General features: G+C 36.9%; 4 protein-coding genes across 4 annotated transcripts; 2 read left to right on the forward strand and 2 right to left on the reverse strand.

Annotated features, from left to right (window-relative positions):
- Window positions 1-1457: 1457 nt before the first annotated feature.
- Window positions 1458-4325, forward strand: LOC147297332 (beta-amyrin 28-monooxygenase CYP716A378-like). Its single transcript, XM_086228910.1, has 3 exons — window positions 1458-2488; window positions 2631-2818; window positions 2928-4325. The coding sequence occupies exons 1-3, from the start codon at window positions 1537-1539 to the stop codon at window positions 3222-3224; spliced, it is 1437 nt and encodes a 478-aa protein (XP_086085036.1). The 5' UTR covers window positions 1458-1536; the 3' UTR covers window positions 3225-4325.
- Window positions 4326-4510: 185 nt separating this feature from the next.
- On the reverse strand, window positions 4511-9064 carry VPS2.2 (SNF7 family protein). The gene is made up of 11 exons (XM_086250635.1): window positions 8926-9064; window positions 8524-8568; window positions 8056-8090; window positions 7921-7971; window positions 6975-7079; window positions 6810-6881; window positions 6419-6490; window positions 6043-6123; window positions 5907-5942; window positions 5638-5717; window positions 4511-4751 (listed from the first exon to the last, which is right to left on the reverse strand). The coding sequence occupies exons 1-11, from the start codon at window positions 8957-8959 to the stop codon at window positions 4691-4693; spliced, it is 672 nt and encodes a 223-aa protein (XP_086106761.1). The 5' UTR covers window positions 8960-9064; the 3' UTR covers window positions 4511-4690.
- Window positions 9065-10229: 1165 nt separating this feature from the next.
- Window positions 10230-14259, forward strand: LOC147297334 (Glycosyl hydrolases family 31 protein). The gene is made up of 5 exons (XM_086243971.1): window positions 10230-10623; window positions 10705-11417; window positions 12164-12394; window positions 12511-13157; window positions 13310-14259. Exons 1-5 carry the CDS (start codon window positions 10241-10243, stop codon window positions 14207-14209), a joined length of 2874 nt encoding a protein of 957 aa, XP_086100097.1. The 5' UTR covers window positions 10230-10240; the 3' UTR covers window positions 14210-14259.
- Window positions 14260-14400: 141 nt separating this feature from the next.
- Window positions 14401-18577, reverse strand: LOC147297335 (uncharacterized). The gene is given in 13 exon segments (XM_086243982.1): window positions 14401-14824; window positions 14983-15088; window positions 15346-15410; window positions 15623-15832; window positions 15926-16052; window positions 16274-16360; window positions 16521-16565; window positions 16798-16839; window positions 16922-17002; window positions 17224-17408; window positions 17734-17851; window positions 17853-18290; window positions 18374-18577. Coding segments are annotated over 13 exon segments (1644 nt in total). The 5' UTR covers window positions 18413-18577; the 3' UTR covers window positions 14401-14723.
- Window positions 18578-19885: the final 1308 nt, after the last annotated feature.

Consider the following 19885-nt stretch of genomic DNA (forward strand, 5'->3'; position numbering starts at 1 on the left):
TTTCGTCAGCTTTTCCTTGAAAGAAAATGAGCTCTTATAGTTTGATCAAATTTGGCTGCAGGACTCAATCTTCTCAAGGATTTGTATTTTTCAATTATTAATTAATAATGGCTTAGTTACAAAAACAGCCTCCAAATTATGTCCAGTTTTACACTCTACTCATTAATTTTTTGTGACATTTTTCTCTCTAGACTATATACCGTCCAACATTTTACTCCATTCTGTACGTAAAACTAAAATATAATATTTCATTAATTTTGCATATATGATACCTATGTGATGCACTGATGCCACATGCATGTGACATGACCATCTATTTGAGGACATTATCGTATAGGATAAGTGTAGAGGTATATATACTCATGAAGATGAAATACCTGAAAACAAATGGCCGGCCACGTGATGTCATAATATGACCCGACTTGTTTTTTTTCTTCATAATATTGGAGAGTAACCAAATTTGAATATTCCTTGCCCAAAGTAAAAAAACAATCCCCCTATGTTTCAATATTTATCATTGTGTTCAGCTAACCTCTTTAAAAGCTAGAAAATTTGGAAGCATACGTTTGGAGAAGTCCACAGTTTTCTTTCTATGCATAGATGACTGGCGACTTTGGTTGGTGAGGAGTATACATATCAGTGGAAATAAGATGAAGCCAAGTCTTGGCATCTAGGCCATGTACTGTATCAGTGCATGTAAGATGTAGAATCACTGCATGAAAAAGTCTTTGTTCATGTCATTTGTTGGAGTCTTTGTTTGTCTTCTCTGCATGTTACCTGATGTTGTCATTTGAGGACAGGATTCTGTTTAAGTTATTATTTTGACCAATTTTATCTCATATTGATGAAGCAAGTATCATCTTTAAAGTGTGGCCAAAAACTTATCATCCTTAAAAGTGTATAATGGCTCAATCTCGACTAATAACTAATTTAAGCATTCAAAATGACGTTTTTTAAGTGAATTACACATAATTTAGTTACTAAAAGATGAACAGAACTCTCAAATTGTACTTGAATTGCAACACCAAGTACAAGAGTATCATTGTTAAAATTGAAAGTATAGAGAGGAAAGTAAAAAATCTAACAAACTAGATGGACCAAAACACTTTTTAAGAATCCAAAATAAACCCGGCCAAGACTTGGCAAAACAACTTAACAGATTGTTTTAAAATATCTTGCAGCATTTATAGTGAAGACAAGATTACAAGCCAAGCCTTAGCATCTATTCATGGAGCAATTCACCATGTGTTTGTGAAGAGTATAACTCCTTATTCTACATGTATGAATATTAAATTATGTAAGAGAAGAACCTATTTGACCATTCAAAATTGACGACTTTTGGTTTTGGCGTGCTGATTCCGGGGTTACCCAAATTAACAATAATGCAGTTCATTTGGACTTGACACAGTGGAATCTGGCCCTTTATAAACCCACTTTCCAAGCTGCCTAAACATCATCACTGCTAGCTTTGCCTACTATAAACAATCTCAGCTCACAAACAGTTGGAGTCTTTGAGAGAACTGATCAGCACCAAAAATGGAAACCCTTTACCTTGCTCTATCTTTGGGTGCTGCTCTTTTGGCCCTTACCATCTTTGCATTCAAGGGCAAATCCGATGATGACAAGAACCTCCCACCAGGGAGCATGGGGTGGCCTATTGTGGGTGAGACTCTGGAGTTCCTGTTTGGGAAGCCAGAAAATTTTGTGTTCAAGAGGATGAGGAGGTACTCCCCTGACATCTTCAAGACCAAGATTCTTGGAGAGAAAACTGCTGTCATATGTGGTCCTAACGGCCACAAATTTCTCTTCTCCAATGAGCAGAAGTACTTCACCGCATTCCGTCCACACTCAATGCAGAAGATGTTTCGATCATACAAGGTGGCTGCAGCTGCTTCTGCTCCTCCTGCAGCACAGCCTGCCCGCGACGAAGAGGCCAAAGTGCTCCGGTCACCGGGGTTTTTGAAGCCGGAGGCATTGGTGAGGTACTTGGGCAAAATGGACTCAATCACCCAGGAACAGATGAGAACCTATTGGGAAGGCAAAGATGAGGTCAAGGTCTACCCTCTGGCCAAGACCCTCACTCTAAGTCTTGCCTGCAGATTCTTCTTGGGGATTGATGAGCCTGAGAGAATCGCAAGGCTTGTGAGCCATTTTGATGATGTTACTGTGGGGATGCACTCACTTATTGTGAACTTCCCAGGAACAATTTTCCACAAGGCAACCAAAGCAGCAGATGCAATCCGCAAGGAGTTGAAGATTGTGATTCAGGAGAAGAAGGCTGCAATGGCATCAGGAGCACCTATGCATGACATACTGTCACATATGATTGTGGCAAGTGACCCATCTGGCAAACACATGCCTGAGGCTGAGGTTGCTGACAAGATCATGGGATTGTTGACTGCAGGGTATAGTACTGTGGCTACTGCCATGACTTTCTTCATGAAGTATGTTGGAGAAAGGCCAGATATATATGCCAAGGTCCTAGCTGGTAAATTCCTCAACTTACTCTTTGTAGCTTATCAATAGTTTCATATCTGATATCCCAATTCATTGATTTGGCTAATACCAAATTGCAATTGGAGTTTTTTGGTTTCCATCTGCTAACATTTGAGTTGTCTTTTGAAAATCAGAGCAAAAGGAGATAGCAGACTCAAAGAAGCCTGGAGAACAATTGGAATGGGAAGACATAAGCAAAATGAAGTACTCATGGAATGTATTGTATGAGGTGATGAGATTCACACCACCACTTCAGGGGACATTCAGAGAGGCCTTGACTGATTTCACCTATGCTGGTTACACCATTCCAAAGGGCTGGAAGGTATGTGACACTCATATGATCACAATCTTATAATAAAAGTTGATGTTCACCTTTGTGAGTATATTTTGTTGATTGAAACTAAGTTTCTTTTATCATCTTCTTTGTGCAGGTATATTGGACTGTCAGTACAACAAACATGAACCCAGAGTACTTTCCCAACCCAGAAAAGTTTGACCCATCAAGATACGATGACTTAAATGCATTCCCAGCTTTCACATTTGTTCCATTTGGAGGAGGACCTAGAATGTGCCCTGGGAAAGAGTATGCAAGGCTTGCAATACTCACATTTGTCCACAATGTGGTGAAGAGGTTTGAATGGGAAGTGTTGTTTCCTAAGGAAAAGATCACAGGTGACATGATGCCAACACCAGAGAAGGGCCTTCCAGTTCGCCTCAGACGTCACTAAGCATACTCCTCCCACTGCCCCGTCACAGCAAGAGTGGTTGGTCACACCAAAGAGCCTCCCTCTTTTTCTTTTTCTTTTTTAATTTCGATTTTGCTGTTTAATTATGTAATGAATTAATGATGAAAGTGAAATTGCAATGTCATGTCATTACCTCAAAATTAAACTAATTAACCCATTTTCTATTTGTATTGTTCTTTACTGTGAAATTTAAAGAGATAATAAATATATATATATATATGCTGAGATTCATTGCTGTTATATTTGGTGACTTGGCCACCATTTTGTGCAAGCTTTCTGCAGAACTTGATTAGAATAATAAATACTGTATCTTCAACTACAACTGGAAAAGCTATTTTTTTCCCCTGAATTAAATAGAAGTCTAAAAGACTCTTGTTGAAACTACTATTCTATTCCTAAAAAGTAAAAACCCATTTCCAAACAATAGTAGTTGCCATTGTTGGCCTTCTAAAGTTGACTCAGTTTAAATATTGACTGACACAGGACTGAGACATTGTTTTCCAAGTTGGTAGTATAAGAAAATAGAAAGAAAACAAATGGTGGCAGCCCATGGACCAATAATTGTAAGGTGGGACTTGGGAATCACAAAAAATGGTGCAAGTAAAGACAAATAATCAAATATGAAGCTATGAACGAACAACTTTGTTACTGTAAGGAGTGCTTAATCACTTATAGAGTTCACTAGTTCAGTTACAGAGTTACTGACTTACTGCATCAAATTGGCGTGGAAAGCAAAACAGGAGGAAATGCGCATTCACTAAAGATGTCAGTAAGGAAACCTTGGGCTTAAAGAGAGACATAAAGACTAAGAAAACTGATGAAGAAACGACAGTTTATGTGGCAGGAGTTGTCGAAAAGTAAATAACAGAACTGAATAACTGATGCAAATGATGACATGCAAAAAAGTAGATTGGAAGAGAGCAGAGGGGCCTGAGAAACAGAGGCTGAATTTCATTTATTTTCTTTACAGCAGTTTATCTTATAGAACCATCGTGGCTTCTTCTATCATGGGATTCTAATCCCTTAGCTATGGTTAAGTGGAAGCCATTTTCTGATTATTCAATGAATTAATTGTTTAGTTTATTTAATTCTCAGATCTGATGCATGTGCAATATTCTGGTATTGTACTGTAGCAGCTGGGCTGTGTTATCACGCTAAAATAAAAAACCCTGAAAAAAAAAAAAACAATATGATCGATTAAGTACAAAAATACAATAATAAACTCATATATTACCAATAACCATAAAAAAATAAATATCTAAATGATGTTATGCGATTTGAGTTATGTAGCATTTGATTTAATAATAGAATAGAAGTGAAGAAAAAATATAATTACAAACAACAAATATGCTCAACACATTGGTATTCTACAACTTATATTGAATTTTTTTTTTTTTTTTTTTCAAAAGTTTGTCTTAGTCCCTTCTACGTTCTGCCTCTGAACAGGATCATATACGTCGCAGAGAGGCCAACCTCTTTTCAAGATCCTCAACATTAGGAGTTTCAGGTCTGCATAGAAATAGAGCTTGTTAGAACCTATAGAATAAGTAAACAGATATGGGAAAAAGTTAATTGTAGGTACTAGGTAGTTCCATTTTATTATTATGCAATACACAATCTAAACGACCCCAAAAATGCAATACACACTGAATTTTTAAGAAAACCACACCAAAAATACCATGAATGTTAGTAATGACATTATCAGACATGCAAAAAACCACACAAAAACGACAGTAAATGTAGGCGACTCATTTTATCATCATGCAATACACTGAATATTTAATGTAAATCACAACAAAACGACCGTGAATGTTTCCAATGACAGACATGCTTTATGAGCATGCCCCTCAATACCATTGAGGATGTAAGTAATCATTCTCAAGCTCAAGCAATGCTTGTTTATTATGGGAATAGTTTCTTAAAGCAATGCTAGTTTATTATGGGAATAGTTTCTTTAAGCATTTCAGCTATTAATCTTTTCATTCAGAGAACAGCTTATGGAAAGAGAAAAGGCATGCCTCCAAACTGTTCCATCACGAAATAAATTCTAAATGTCTAATCATGCAACAAATCACTGAGTTTAAACAGGGAAAGAGAAGGCATTGCCTATGGCAACAGTTTAATAGCTGAAATGCTTTCTATGAACAGTTTCATAGAAGCCATTTCAGCTATTAATTCTTTCATTTAGAGATCAGCTAATAACAACAGAAAAGGCATGCTTTCAAACTATACAGTCCCACCAATAAACTTCTAAATACCTACTCTCTTGCCACAACTTATTGAATTTGAACAAGAAAAAACCATTTGGTATTGCTACAATTGTTGGTAATGACCATCAGCAGACAGTTCCACAAACAGGCTAGAGCAGTACCCGTAAACATTTTCATGCACATACCTGGTAACATTTGCAGCATTCCTTGGTGTGACATTTTCAACATTCCTTGATGCAATTCTGCCTTTTGGGGCTGAAGATAACTGTTAGGAACAAAAACGAGAATCACAAAGTAGTTAGTTTAAATGAGAGAACAAAATAGTCAAGCCAATGTGAGCTATAAATCTCAAAGACAGAATTGCATCAAGGAACAAAAACGAGAATCACAAAGTAGTTTGTTTAAATGAGAGAACAATAGTCAAGCCAGTGGGAGTATAAATCTCCAAGACTACCTGGGATGCAATATCAACACCAATCTCATCGAGCACCTGAAAAATGAAATATGAGCCCCACTGTACAAGAAAACAAGAGAGTAATATGGAACCTGTACAAGAAAACAAAACTACAATCAGGATGACGACATTTCACCTGGTTAGTGAGCTCCTCCGTTTCCTCTTCAGCCTCATCTTTGTCTAAGGTTTCATCAATTGACTCTGACATCATTTCAATCTGCATAGAGGACACAATGTGATATTATATTTTACACAAATGTGAACTAATAATATATAGAACGAAATGTAGGCCAATTAGGCAAGGAAATTGTTCAGTAGTGTTTCCTTTCCCTGCCCATCGTACATCTATGTCAACATTTATCAATTGGATCTACTAAAATCACATATATCACATTTGGTCAGCATAATTTCCTCCGCACTTGGTTGGTTTACATTGTTTGTGTAATTGATTAAAACAAGGATCACAATAACAAATATGACCAATAATTATTCTGGAGACCCCTTAGTATTACCGTCATGTCCATTTGTGCTGACTGCTTCTGGAATTCTTTGATAACTTTAGCTTGTTTGGCAGGTGCCATTTGCTGAAATGAAAAACAGATAATGATAAATAATACTTCATTGGTCTGAAAAGAAAAAGTTGGCTAGAAAATTAGAAATCCTGTATTTTCTCTTTCAAGATAGGACCTCTTTTTTTCTTTCATAAGTATGCCAAGTCTAGAAACCTTGTGGCAAATTACAATAAATTATTTGACTCGTAATACTTTTCTAGCCATTCATTGTCAGAGCCATAATAATGATATAAATTTGATAAACTACATAGCTCCATAAATTAATATGGGGTAATAATAAGGAGTAAACCTGCAATTTTTATCTTCCAAAATTGCCTCTTGAAATGCATACCTTGTTCATTGCCACCATTGCTTTAGTTGCACCTTTCATTCCTGTGGAAATTGAAGTGCTTGCGTATAATGCCTGCAAACATATTACAAAGATATCATACTCAGAAAATTTCCAGGAACACAATATCATAATCTTTCAACTCATTTCAAAGCATAAAATAGTGACCTGCGTATGAGTAGCTACACCTCTTATTTGGGCACGACTTCCTTGCAAGTTAGTAATTTGTTGACGTAGCCTAACAAGTTGACGAGCCAGGATTCTGGTGGCAGCCTGGATAAACCATATAGATAAATCATTTTAATAATGAATAGTAAGCCAAAGTGATTGGCTTCAACAACATGATTGACAGTGGTCAAAATACGATTTGGTAATACTTAATACATAAGCCAACCTATATAGCCATAGAAAATATAACCCTGCATAATAATTTATAAATGTGGAGTTTCACTTTCACTTTTACCAGCACATATTATATCTAATTCCAACTAATAATTGAAATTTGAAGCATGCCGGCAAGAGTGAACAGTTTCACTTCCCTAAGTGCATGTCTTCACACAATCAATGGTTGAAATAAAAAAAAAATTCAATTTAATAAAAATGGAAGGTAATGCTAACCGACACATCAAAATCATAATAAAACAGAAACAAAAACGAGCTGCATATCAACTATTAGGAATTCTTGAGAGTGCATTTTCATTTTTTATGGTAAAATAGGGTTGTTTTACTGCTTGCCACTCATGTGGTACGCATACCTTCATTATCTCAATACAAAGTGTGTGTTCTATTAGGAATTCTTGAGAGTACATTTTCATTTTTCATGGTAAAATAGGGTTGTTTTACTGCTTGCCACTCATGTGGTACGCATACCTTCATTATCTCAATTCAAAGTGTGTGTTCTACACTTCAGGACATATAAAACCCAAACGCCTTATTACACAATAAGAAAGGTGTGTGCCTCCGTGCCCACGATCAGGTAGCTACGGGTAAGTCTTAAAAGTTGCAGAACATTAAATTAACCCTTTATAGCATTTGACCATCATGTTACGGCTAACATCCACAATTCAACATGAACTATTATGAGGAGAGAACTTAAACAGAAAATTAAACTTACCTCATTTCCAGTTTTAGCCTCTTTCTTAATCTCTGCCACCAATTTCTTCTCCTGAAATGTGCAAAGAATGAGGACAACTAAGGGAAGCATCTGAAGAAATAATCAATTAAGGTGATTGGCAATGGTAACATATACCTCCAACTGAAGAGATACGATCTCCCGTTCAATACCTGCAAAACAAATGGGGGGAGGGGGGAGAGAAAAAGAAAGGTTAAAGCACCAAATATTGTAGTTGCAATCCGATGCCTCCAACAAAGGAGATGCAATATACTTTTAATTTCAGTATGCAGAACAGATGTGGAACTTTTCTGATTAGTGATATCCTTAGTTTCTTAACTATTCTCACAAATAGAGAAGCAATCCCAAAGTCTGAAAGTTAAACAAAGGGATACCATTTTTTTTATGTGGATATATCCTTAGTATTAGCAAGGAAATGGCGATCAAATTTTCAAAAGTAAATCGTTATGAAATGCCTAAAAGTAAAGAATCTTAAGCTAAAGAGAAGCAGAAAACAAATAGTGGCAGCAGGAATTTGAAGCAAATTTAAACAAAATTGAGAGAAGATCTTTTCTCAAAAAAATGCATCCTCATGAGCATACGCACCTCTGGTAGCAACAGCCATTTCTCTTTTGCTTGTCCTGAGAGCATCTGTTCAAAATTTCAAATAGACAACCAATTTAACAATGTCATTCACAACTTATCAACCAGACAACCAAACCAAGAAAGCTGCAAAAACTAGGAAGCCATACAATTAAATTGTAGACTTAAAAAGAAAAAAGAAAAAAAAAGAGTAACTTTTGGGTGTTATGTAACCAAGTAATTTATCCAAAAAAAAACAAACAAGAGAGAGTATCATGTATTCAAGTAACATACATAGACTCATCTAAGCAAACCCTTAACAAGGAAAGACCTTTAGTTAAAAACCATTTCTTTTTCAGCAATTTCTCATCCACCAAACACATCAAAATGGAAAAACCAGAGAGAGAGAGAGGGAAAAGGGTGGACCTTTGGGGGAGGTCTTCTTCTTGAAGATGTTCATGGTGACTGAGTATCTGCCACTCCCAGCCCAGCTTCAGAGTCTCAGGACAAAACCAGTATCTTCTGACTTAATTGTTCTCAATCTTCTTTCAAAAGGAAAGAGGAGAGTGAGTGAGTGAGTGAGTGAGTGAGAGTTGTGGTGGGAGACTTTGGGGAGCGTGCGTTTTGTTCCACCGGTTCCCACGTACCACCAACGGCAATTTCCAACTAGCCGTTACAATTTTCCTTTTTGACTATATTGCCCTTCCATTTATTCCATTAATTCACATAATCTTGTCCCGCGACCGACCTCTGTTCCTTAAACTAAATTGACTTTTTCTCATATTTTCTTTGCTTTTGCATTGTGTTATGGCTACAAATCTTAATCAATACTAGCTTCGCTTGATGCGCTTCATTGCTTACCATCATAAAATTAGATATATTATACCAATTATTGATAATGTCATTGATTTTCTTCTTCTTCTTTTTTTGGCCAATAATGTCATTGATTTTCTTCGACATGCAAGAATTCCAACATCTCCTTCTCCTTCAACCTCTTTGTATAAAAATTAAAAATTCCAAAATATACCAAATTGTGCCAACTTAATGGGTATTCAGACCAAAAAAAAAAAACCTGGGTATTGGGTCAAATCTACAAGAAGCTAAAGTCACCACCAATGTAGCCTAGAAGGCCTTTGGGTCTAGAAACCAAAGAAGGCCTATTGGATTTTATGAATTAACTTTAGTGGGCTCTAGAGCCTCTGGGCCTCTGGCAAATGCACAACACATTGGCCTAGAGAGACTGCTACCAAATGGGATTGTGGCCTGTTGTAGTGTTGTTCGTGACCATCCAGTCATGCTGATGTCATTGTTATCCTAGACCAGACAACAGAGCCATCCACCCAATGGGACAAGTCCTTCCTTCCCAGACTTTATCCTTATTCTATTTTTTAGTGAAGTCGATATTTAGACTTTTTCTACAATTATAATGCGTATATCTGCATCTAAATTCTAATACTTTGCAGAGGGACCAGTGGACCACTAACCACTACTCACTCGATAATGGGAGATACAAGTGGTCAGATGCTCACTCAATTTCTGGGATTCAGTTGCAGCAGCTAGCAATAATCAGAAGCTTCTTCATATTGAATTAGATCATACAACACATTGATAACATCAATATATCATTAAGAAAACTGTTTTGTTTCAGAAGAGGTTAATTAATTACCATATTTTTTAGCCGAGCGACAGTGACTCAAGCTACAGAGCTGGTAGGTAAGCAATGACATGTAGTGCACATGTAATGAAAGCTATGTATACAGATACACATGCATATATATCCTTATTATCGATCAATGGAGCCGCACTAAAACATCACAAAGGCAGTAATAGGACAAAGATAATTGTGATGATGAAAAGAAACAGATCAAACCCACCAAAACTGCACCATCATCTTCTACCGTTCTTCTTCTTCATCTCTATCTTCTTCTCTCTTAATTGTAGTTTAGTAATTGCATCATCATCTTCATCCAATGTCAAGGGAACTGAAGAAGCAATTGGGTATGGATACAGAATCCAATCTGTAAACTTGGATCACTCCCGCAAGTCATTGACTGCTAATCTTGCCCTCAGTAAAAGCTCCTCTATTTATGGTCCTGACGTCCCAAATCTCACCCTTCACGCCAGGTACCTAAGTAGTTCATAATTAATTTGTTCATTAATCTTAATTGACCGGTTTACATATATTAATGAATGCTAACTCAACAGCTATGAAACCAAAGATCGTCTAAGAATTCGAATTACGGACTCCAAGCACCAAAGATGGGAAATCCCAAATCACATCATCCCCCGCCAAACCCAAACCCAGAATTCGACGACGTCGTTTTCACAGTCACACCCACAAGAATCCCGCCCCCAATATTTGTTGGTCTCCGAGTCCAACGACCTCGTCTTCACTCTCCGCAACACCAACCCCTTCGGCTTCACTGTCCACCGCCGCTCCTCCAACGACGTCGTCTTCGACGCCTCCCCAAACCCATCAGACCCCAACAACACCTTCTTCGTCTTCAAGGACCAGTACATCCAGCTCTCCTCCTCTCTCCCCAACCCCACTCGGTCGTCCCTCTTCGGACTCGGCGAGTCAACCAGGGCCTCCTTCAAGCTCGAAGCCAATCGGACCTTCACTCTCTGGAACGCCGACATTGCCAGCGCCAACCCCGACCTCAATCTCTATGGGTCCCACCCCTTTTACATGGACCTCAGGTCGCCGTCCCGGAGCGGCGGCAAGGTCGCCGCTCATGGAGTGTTGCTGATGAATAGCAATGGCATGGACGTGACGTACGGCGGCGACAGGATTACTTATAAGGTCATTGGCGGAGTTGTCGACTTGTATTTGTTTTCCGGGCCGTCGGCGGAGTTGGTGATGGAGCAATACACTGGCCTCATTGGTCGCCCTGCCCCTATGCCTTACTGGTCCTTTGGTAAGTACCTTGTAAATTAAATAGTAAATGCCACTTCGCTATGATTCTTATTACTAATTTAGGTTAGTGGGTCGCCCATGTTTTGTATGAGTTTGTCGTATTCGATAATTATAGCATAATATAATAATATAATGAGTCTTACCATATAATATAATAATGATAATTTATAGAGAGTCAAATATGATGATTTATACAATACTTTTTGGACTGTGGCCGGCCAATTTCGGCAATGTCATACATACATCATCCGAAACTGTTTACTTTTAGATAACTTATTAAAAATTATTTATCTAAAAAATCAAATTTTTGTTATATTACTATTGTCGATTAAATAAAAAATATCACTGATTTTCAATTAAAAGAGTAATTTTTTGACTAAATTATTTATTTTTTCTATTTAATTCATAACAGTTATATAACAAAACAATTTTTCATTGAGTTAATTTTTTACAGAAATAATTTATAATAAATGGTTTAAAATGTGAACGATTTCAATTATACGCTCACGTTACTAAAATTGTGATTTTAGAAAATGGGGTGACTTGGGGTACCGGAGGTGACCCTAAGTACTGTCCATAATTTTTTGCGATTTTGGCTTGCAGTTTTGATTTCATTTTGGAATCAGATTTTAATTTTATTCTCCTACTCATAATGGTTAAATTGGAAATAGAAAGAACGAATCGAGATCACATTTTATTTCATACTTACTATATTGATTTTATTTTTTTTCCCTTACTGAACTGAAGGATTCCACCAGTGTCGATATGGTTACAAGAATGTTTCCGATCTTGAGAGTGTGGTTGGTGGTTATGCAAAAGCTGGCATCCCTCTTGAAGTTATGTGGACAGACATTGATTACATGGATGCTTACAAGGATTTCACTCTTGACCCCATCAACTTTCCAGTGGATAAGATGAAGAAATTTGTGAACACCCTTCACCAAAATGGCCAGAAATATGTGCTCATCTTGGACCCTGGTATGTGGTAGCAAACACCAACACTGTAACACATTCTGAGCCAAAAGTAGTTTTGCATGTTTTAATGTAGAGAAGGACATGATTCAGAATAGCAGCAAATGATATTTCTTCCACAGGTATCAGTGTGAATGAGAGCTATGGAACCTACGTCAGAGGAATGCAAGCAGACGTATTTATAAAACGTGATGGCATTCCTTACCTGGGAAACGTTTGGCCTGGTCCTGTCTACTACCCTGACTTTGCAAATCCACGCAGTGAGCCTTTTTGGGCTACTGAGATCAAAAAGTTTCAAGATGTTCTACCTTTTGATGGTCTCTGGCTTGATATGAATGAGTTATCCAATTTCATAACTTCCCCTCCCACTCCATCTTCTACACTTGATGACCCTCCTTACAGAATTAACAATTCTGGAGTCCTGCGCCCAATCAACAATAAAACTGTTCCTGCATCATCCATACACTCTGGTAATATTTCAGAGTATGATGTTCATAACCTTTATGGGCTCTTAGAAGCCAAAGCAACCAACATGGCCTTAGTCAATGTAATTGGTAAAAGACCATTTATACTCTCTAGATCAACTTTTGTAAGCTCTGGTAAGTACACAGCACACTGGACTGGAGACAATACTGCAAAATGGAGTGATTTGGCATACACAATTCCGTCCATTTTAAATTTTGGACTCTTTGGAGTTCCAATGGTTGGAGCTGATATATGTGGATTCTCTGGAAATACTACTGAAGAACTTTGCCGGCGATGGATTCAGGTAACTTGATGAACTTTTAATTTGAACACTTCCACGAACCACATTATCTTGATTTCCTAAAACTTGAAGCGAGTGTTTGACACTTAAAGATGATGCTATCAATTATCATTAAAACATATGGGACTAACTTAGTGAGCTATGTCTATATGTAGCTAGGAGCCTTTTACCCCTTTGCAAGAGATCACTCAGAGAAGTTTACAATCCGTCAAGAGCTCTATCTTTGGGATTCAGTGGCTGCAACAGCCAGGAAAGTGCTTGGGCTCCGTTATCGGTTGCTCCCCTTGTTTTACACATCAATGTATGAGGCACACAAAAAAGGAACCCCCATTGCACGTCCCCTTTTCTTCTCATTTCCTCAAGATATCAGAACTCATGAAATCAATTCACAGTTTCTGATTGGTAAAGGTGTGATGGTGTCACCTGTATTGAAGCCAGGAGTAAATTCAGTTGATGCATATTTCCCTGCAGGAAACTGGTTTGATCTCTTCAACTACTCAAAATCAGTGAGTGTAAATTCAGGAGAGTATATTAAGCTTGATGCACCACCGGATCATATAAACGTGCATGCCCGTGAAGGAAATATTTTGGCCTTGCAAGGAGAGGCCATGACAACAGAAGCAGCCCGGAAGACTGCATTCCAACTTTTGGTGGTCATTAGCAGGAGCGGACAGAGTACCGGAGAAGTTTTCTTGGATGATGGAGAGGAAGTAGAAATGGGAGGAGAGGGAGGCAAGTGGACTTTAGTGAGATTTTATAGCGGAATAGCAAACAAAAATGTGTATGTAAGCTCAAAGGTCGAAAATGGAGGATTCGCTTTCAGCCAAAAATGGATCATTGAAAAAGTTACCTTCATTGGGTTGGAAAACGTTGGATTAGAAGGGTATGCATTCAACATTACCAAGGGAACAAACTTGAATGGAAACTCAGATATCAGAGCCAGCATTGACAGTAATAAGCGGTTTGTCATGGTAGAGATTTCCGGAGTATCCATTCTTATAGGAGAAGAGTTTCAATTGGAGCTGAACTGGCGAAGATACTCTTTTCGAGAATAAATAATTACATGCCATTTAAATTTATGACTCAATAAAACATATTTTATGATCGCCTGTACTGTTGGAACTTTTTTCCAAAACCAAGAATTTCTTATCTCCAGTCAGGGAAATTAAACTATATAATTCCTAAGTGTTGCTATAGATTGCACAGGGCATTCTTTCTGAATTGAATTCGAAATTAAATTTCTAATTCAATCTCGTCATTACAGGTTCATCTAATCAAAACTTTCTATATATACTGCACATGCATTTGGACAAACTGATATAGGTTTACAATTCTATTTGATATACAATCCATTTCTGTTTTTTGTTTTTTTTTTTTTTTTAAAGCAGATTCATTTGAGTAGTGCCTCAAAGATACTTTCAATTTGAACAGCCATGGTGAAATTATATCTTACATAAATCTTTTTTCACCACTTGTAAGTTGTAACCAATCCTTCACTACTTTCAATTAAGCCACATACTCAACAACCATTGTCAATCTCTGAATAATTGTTGAGGTCAGGAATTCATATTAGCCTTTTGAAGTCCCACCAAATTCTTCCAAGAGGCGCTCAATGGTTTTTCTTGATGTGACCTTGTCAATCTCAAATGCTTGCATCTCCTCTCCAAGACCTACATGAGCACCACGAGGAAGTTTTAATTCCAACCCGAAGTGATAATGCAATTAATCATTGAAATCCTCTATGATGAAAACACACGCAGTGTAGCAGTTGAAAACAACAAACAGAAACTGAAGTTCAAGGTCTGTATAACTTTGCAGTAATTCTTACCAGGCTGATGGAGAAATTTGAGAGGCAGTTGGGAAGCACTTGAATTGAAGAAAAACAGCAGATTCTTCATGAGGTCCACAGACTCAGCAGACACTAGGATCTCTCTCTAAATTACACCAGAGATATGGAGTAATGTCAGAGCCTTTACCATAAAATAATAAAAAGCTACAGAAAGTGAGAGACAGATAGAAACATAAGAGAAAACCCCTGGCCAATTCACACCCTATTTGAGATGGGTCAATTTGGGCCAGTCTCTTTTTACTCCTGAACTCCACAAGGAAAAAGGTTACCCCGAGGAGCAGAATTTTTGACACCAAACACAATACAAAAAGAGAAAATGTCAAATACAAGCATGTCTCTAACCTTGAAGTTCCTTTTTGCATCATAATACCCAGAAACAATCATGAGAAGCCGAAGTTTCTCCACCTCTGAAATTCAGAAAAAAAAAAAAAAAAAAAGAATAAATAAAATGAAAGGAAAAAAAAAAAACACAAAAACCAAAAATCTGAGACTAAAGTAAAAGTAGGGCAAGTAACTTAATGGTTGTGCAAGCCAACAACTATAGTTCTCAAGGGAGTGAATCTTTGATCCAACAGGAAACAATAGCTATGATGACAATGAAATAAAATTATTTACTTACGTTGAAAATATTTAATTTCCCGCACTGAGGTATCCTCATGATCAAGAAGTTGTGCAACTGACATTCCAATAGAACTCAACCCCATTTGTGATACTATTAATCTAGAAGCAGCAGTGTCCGGCTTACCACCTACTCTTGTCCACTTTTTGAAATCCTTGTGCAGTATATCAGCTACTTTGAGATCAGATACATCATACATTTTGTATCTCACTGAAAATCATAAATTAAATTTAGTGGAAAAAGTTTTGAGAAAATAAAGTAAATCAAAATGATACATAGGTGAGTAAAGGACAAAATACATACATAACTGGTAAAGACCATTGCATCCAAGGCGACCAGCACCATGGATTAACAGTGCAGTCATGTACTTATCTTTGGAGGAACAATGAGGACTACACAAGTTTGCAGAATCTAAGAGGATGGCAGCTAACTGCAAGCAAACAGGAATTCCAGAGAAAAAAAAAATGTAATGCAAGGCAATGGGGTTATAAACTATCAAGGAAATACATGGAGTATATGGTGGGGGAAGGAACAGAGAGAGAGAGAGAGAGAGCAGATAGTAGTGCTAGAATGTACACCAAGTAGGTCTTTTAAATCATGAAATAAGAAATTCACATTTAATAGCAAGAAAAGGGGAAAAAAGGAAGCTACCAAAAGTCTACTGAATCCTTGTCCAGCCAAAATCTCAGGTGAAGTCACTGCAAACTTCTCAGCAACAAGTGTACAGCATGAGCTGTCCTGTTTCTTATAGAAATATAATCAGCATATTCATTCATGGTAAGAACAATAGGGGCAAAGTAAGCTGGTAAGATAGTAATAAATAGTTTTCAATCCTTCAAATAAGATTGATAAATAAAATAGGATATACCTAAACACAATCTAAATTCTAAAATCGTACCTCTTCTATGGTAACAGTCTCAACCCAGGGATATACAGATTCACCCTGTAAAAAGACAGCGAGAGAGAGAGAGAGAGAGAGAGAGAGAGAGAGAGAGAGAGAGAGAGAGAGAGAGAGAGAGAGAGAGAGAGAGAGAGAGAGAGAGAGAGAGAGAGAAATCTTAATTAGGTGTTAATCAAAAAAAGAAATCTTAAATAGGCATTTTGGAAAAAATTGAAGGTGTCAGGAATTAGCAAGATAAGCTTAAAAGTAGACCACACTGAGTTCAGTAGAGAACCTTTTTGCAATTGAAAATTTCAACTACTGCCTCTTTCAATGCCTGTTTTAGGAAGACACAAATATCAATAATTTCCCATGGTTAAAATTACAAGTGTATCCAGATTTTCATAATTAAATATTACCTCTTGCTTGGTTGGGAGCTTGTTGCCATTTAGTAGAACCAGTTTAAGACTCCCAAATAGATCATAATATGACAGATCGATCTGCTCAACATTTGATGATTGAGGATAAGTGTATCAGTTGAACAGGCATGCTATAATTGAAAACTTATATTTCAAGCCCTAACCACTCACTGGTAAAAGGCATGAAATAAACAAAAAAAAAAAAAAAAAACTCCAAATAAGTCAAATCCACATGATTCACATATGAATATATGATCCACCTAAATAGCTGTTCCATATTGAGACCAGTCAATTGAACATACCTCATCTACAAAAATTAAGGACGACTGATCAATTAGACAAGAATCAAGCAACCATTTGAGTTCAACTCGAGAACTTATGTCCGACCTCTTCATGTTGATGACAGGCACTGTGCAGAACTGGTCAGATTTACGTGTTTCATTCAGGTAGAAGGCATACGCGATGGTTGAAGCAATGGATCCAACATCTGTAAATTGTCAAAGAGTGAAAAAAATGGGAACTCTGACATCAGTTCGCGAGTTGGCTGCCACATGGTCAAAATCACAATGACCTTCATATTATCAGCATCTCCATACATTTTTCCTAACAAGTTTATTCTTTTCCAATGAACTTTCGGGATATTCCGGGCACAACACAATGCCTTGTTATAATGCCATAGGTTTTGAAAGTATCATTGGAGTATAAATGTATAATGTGGTCTCATTTCTATTTATGAAAATATCAGAAGCAATGATACAAAAATTTAAGAAAGAAAAGAAAACTTGCAAAGGACAATTAAAGGAAGGCATTACCATGGACATCTTGAGCCATTACAGCATGTAAGAACCTTCCTGGGACACCAGCATTAACTTCATCCCTTGTGGCTTTGAGAAATAAATTAAGCCTGTAAATGCTTGGACACGATTCAATAAATTTCAAACTGTGGTGAGTCCCCATTATAAAATGATGCTGCATACTGAGGAAGTGGTACTGTGGACAGGTTTTCTCTCCTTTTATTCACACGAAATGATTTTGCAATTGTGGGACTTTTTGTTAGACCAATTGGAGCATGGTGCTTATCATTTGCTTCAATGGGCACATTTGGGTCCCCCAAGTCAAAGCTAAAAACTGACTGCACATTCGTGAATGCAAATGAACCTGTTTTACCAATTTGTGACCTTTCAAAAGGTTCAAGACCGATACTTGACAACGAATCTTGTGCTTGTCTTGTGTGATCCATATCTGACATGGACCTAGAAATGTTCCGGCTGCCAGGGATTGGTTGAAAATCAAAAGTAGGAAGAGCCCCATCCTCGGCTCTTATCAAACCATCGAAGAATGGATTCTCTCTTGTACGACTGTATGGTCCCTGCACAATGTTTTGGGCACAGTTTCAATATAAAGTCAACGACGAAATGAAAAGGATAAGGAGCAAGTGAGCTTCAGAGTGACCTGTTGAGGCTGCGCAACTGCTCTGGGGCAGGAACTCATGATGATGATGATGATGATGGCAAGGAAGACAAGGGAGCGCAGAGCTAATGCTATGGCAGTTTTGAAGGCATGGGAGGACGGCAGAGTCCATGAGTAAAACAACAGCAAAAGACGCCATGGAGAGCCTTGTGGAGTCCGCCATTAACTTAGCAGAGCACCAGAGGCCCAAAGCTTAGGAAACAAAGTTGCATTATTATTGGACAAAGTATGAAACTTTTTTATTCATTCACCAAAAACAAAAAAGTATCAAAGTTTTTCACATTCTCTTCGTTTTAACTTTGACTTTGATGTCCATGTCCCTGGCCAAAAAAAAAAACTTTTGACTTTGATGTCAGTGATTGTAAATTGTAAATAAACAGAAAAACTAATAAATTATAAGAAAGAAACCAATAAAGAATTAAAGAAAAAATACTTTGGCTCTGAAAACTGTCTTCTCTTTTATTTCTATGTGGCAGTCAAATCTCAGCCCACCCGTGTCTATCGAACCAATCGAGCACAAACCCACTCTGCGTCTCAGCTTCTTCGGTCCCATCGCAACCTCACTCCTTGACCTTCATCGACGAGAGGACAAGTACGGCTAAAGAAGGGACCTTTAATTCACCAATCTCAAAAGGGTATTCATTTTTTAATTTGTTTGCCAATTTTCTAATCTGGGTTTGGCTTATTTGTTTATATTTTCAGTTGGGCTTCTTTCTTTTCTATTATTTTCGTTGTATTCTAGTCAAGGAATAAAATTTTGGGTTTCGAGGAAATTTCGATGGAAATTTCGATGGAAATTTCGAAGATTTTTAAATTTCGACAAAAATTCGACGGAAACGATGGAAATTATTATCAAAATATGGAAATTTTGAATGAAACTTCACAATATGTTTATTTAACATATTATCTACTACATTGATAAAAAACATTGAAAAAAATCAAATTATATGGTAGGTTTCATGTGATATGTGATGAATATAATGCGCGCTGGAGGCAAATACTATGAAATAAAATTAGTATAATGAATAATTAAAATTAATATATTATTTATACTCTATAATATATACACTAAATTCTATATACTTTATAATCTATACTCTATATTATTTAAGATATCGTATAGAATATTAGGGTTTAGGTCCTTTAGGATATTTTTAATTATTTTTTATATAAAAAGGTATTAGAGTTTATTGGTTTAGGGTTTAAAAACAATTAAACGAAACTCCAACACGGCCAAACGAAATCTCAAATCATTTTTTTTTTCAATTGCCCAAAAACCTCAAACTAGGATATGGTATATGATATTAGGGTTTAGGTTCTTTAGAGTATTTTAAATTATTTTTTATATTGAAATATATTAGAGTTTACAAATTTAGGGTTTAAAAACAACTACATAAAACTCCAAAAAAGCCAAATAAAAACCCAAACTATTTTATTTTCTTTACAATTGACCAAAGGCCCCAAACTCCAATCTACCCTAAACCTTTTTAATTT

Source organism: Dryas octopetala, chromosome 1 (genome assembly GCF_963921425.1).
Source record: "Dryas octopetala chromosome 1, drDryOcto1.1, whole genome shotgun sequence".
Lineage (NCBI taxonomy): Eukaryota > Viridiplantae > Streptophyta > Magnoliopsida > Rosales > Rosaceae > Dryas > Dryas octopetala.

Coding starts and splice junctions, on each gene's coding strand:
- LOC147297332 (XM_086228910.1), top strand. CDS start 1,537: ATGGAAACCCTTTACCTTGCTCTATCTTTGGGTGCTGCTCTTTTGGCC. Junction 2,489..2,630: donor ATATGCCAAGGTCCTAGCTG/GTAAATTCCTCA, acceptor TTTGAAAATCAG/AGCAAAAGGAGATAGCAGAC. Junction 2,819..2,927: donor CCATTCCAAAGGGCTGGAAG/GTATGTGACACT, acceptor TTCTTTGTGCAG/GTATATTGGACTGTCAGTAC.
- VPS2.2 (XM_086250635.1), bottom strand. CDS start 8,959: ATGAACATCTTCAAGAAGAAGACCTCCCCCAAAG. Junction 6,882..6,974: donor GTGTAGCTACTCATACGCAG/GTCACTATTTTA, acceptor ATATGTTTGCAG/GCATTATACGCAAGCACTTC. Junction 6,491..6,809: donor CAATGGTGGCAATGAACAAG/GTATGCATTTCA, acceptor TTTTCATTTCAG/CAAATGGCACCTGCCAAACA.
- LOC147297334 (XM_086243971.1), top strand. CDS start 10,241: ATGAAAGCTATGTATACAGATACACATGCATATATATCCTTATTATCG. Junction 10,624..10,704: donor AATCTCACCCTTCACGCCAG/GTACCTAAGTAG, acceptor CTAACTCAACAG/CTATGAAACCAAAGATCGTC. Junction 11,418..12,163: donor TATGCCTTACTGGTCCTTTG/GTAAGTACCTTG, acceptor ACTGAACTGAAG/GATTCCACCAGTGTCGATAT.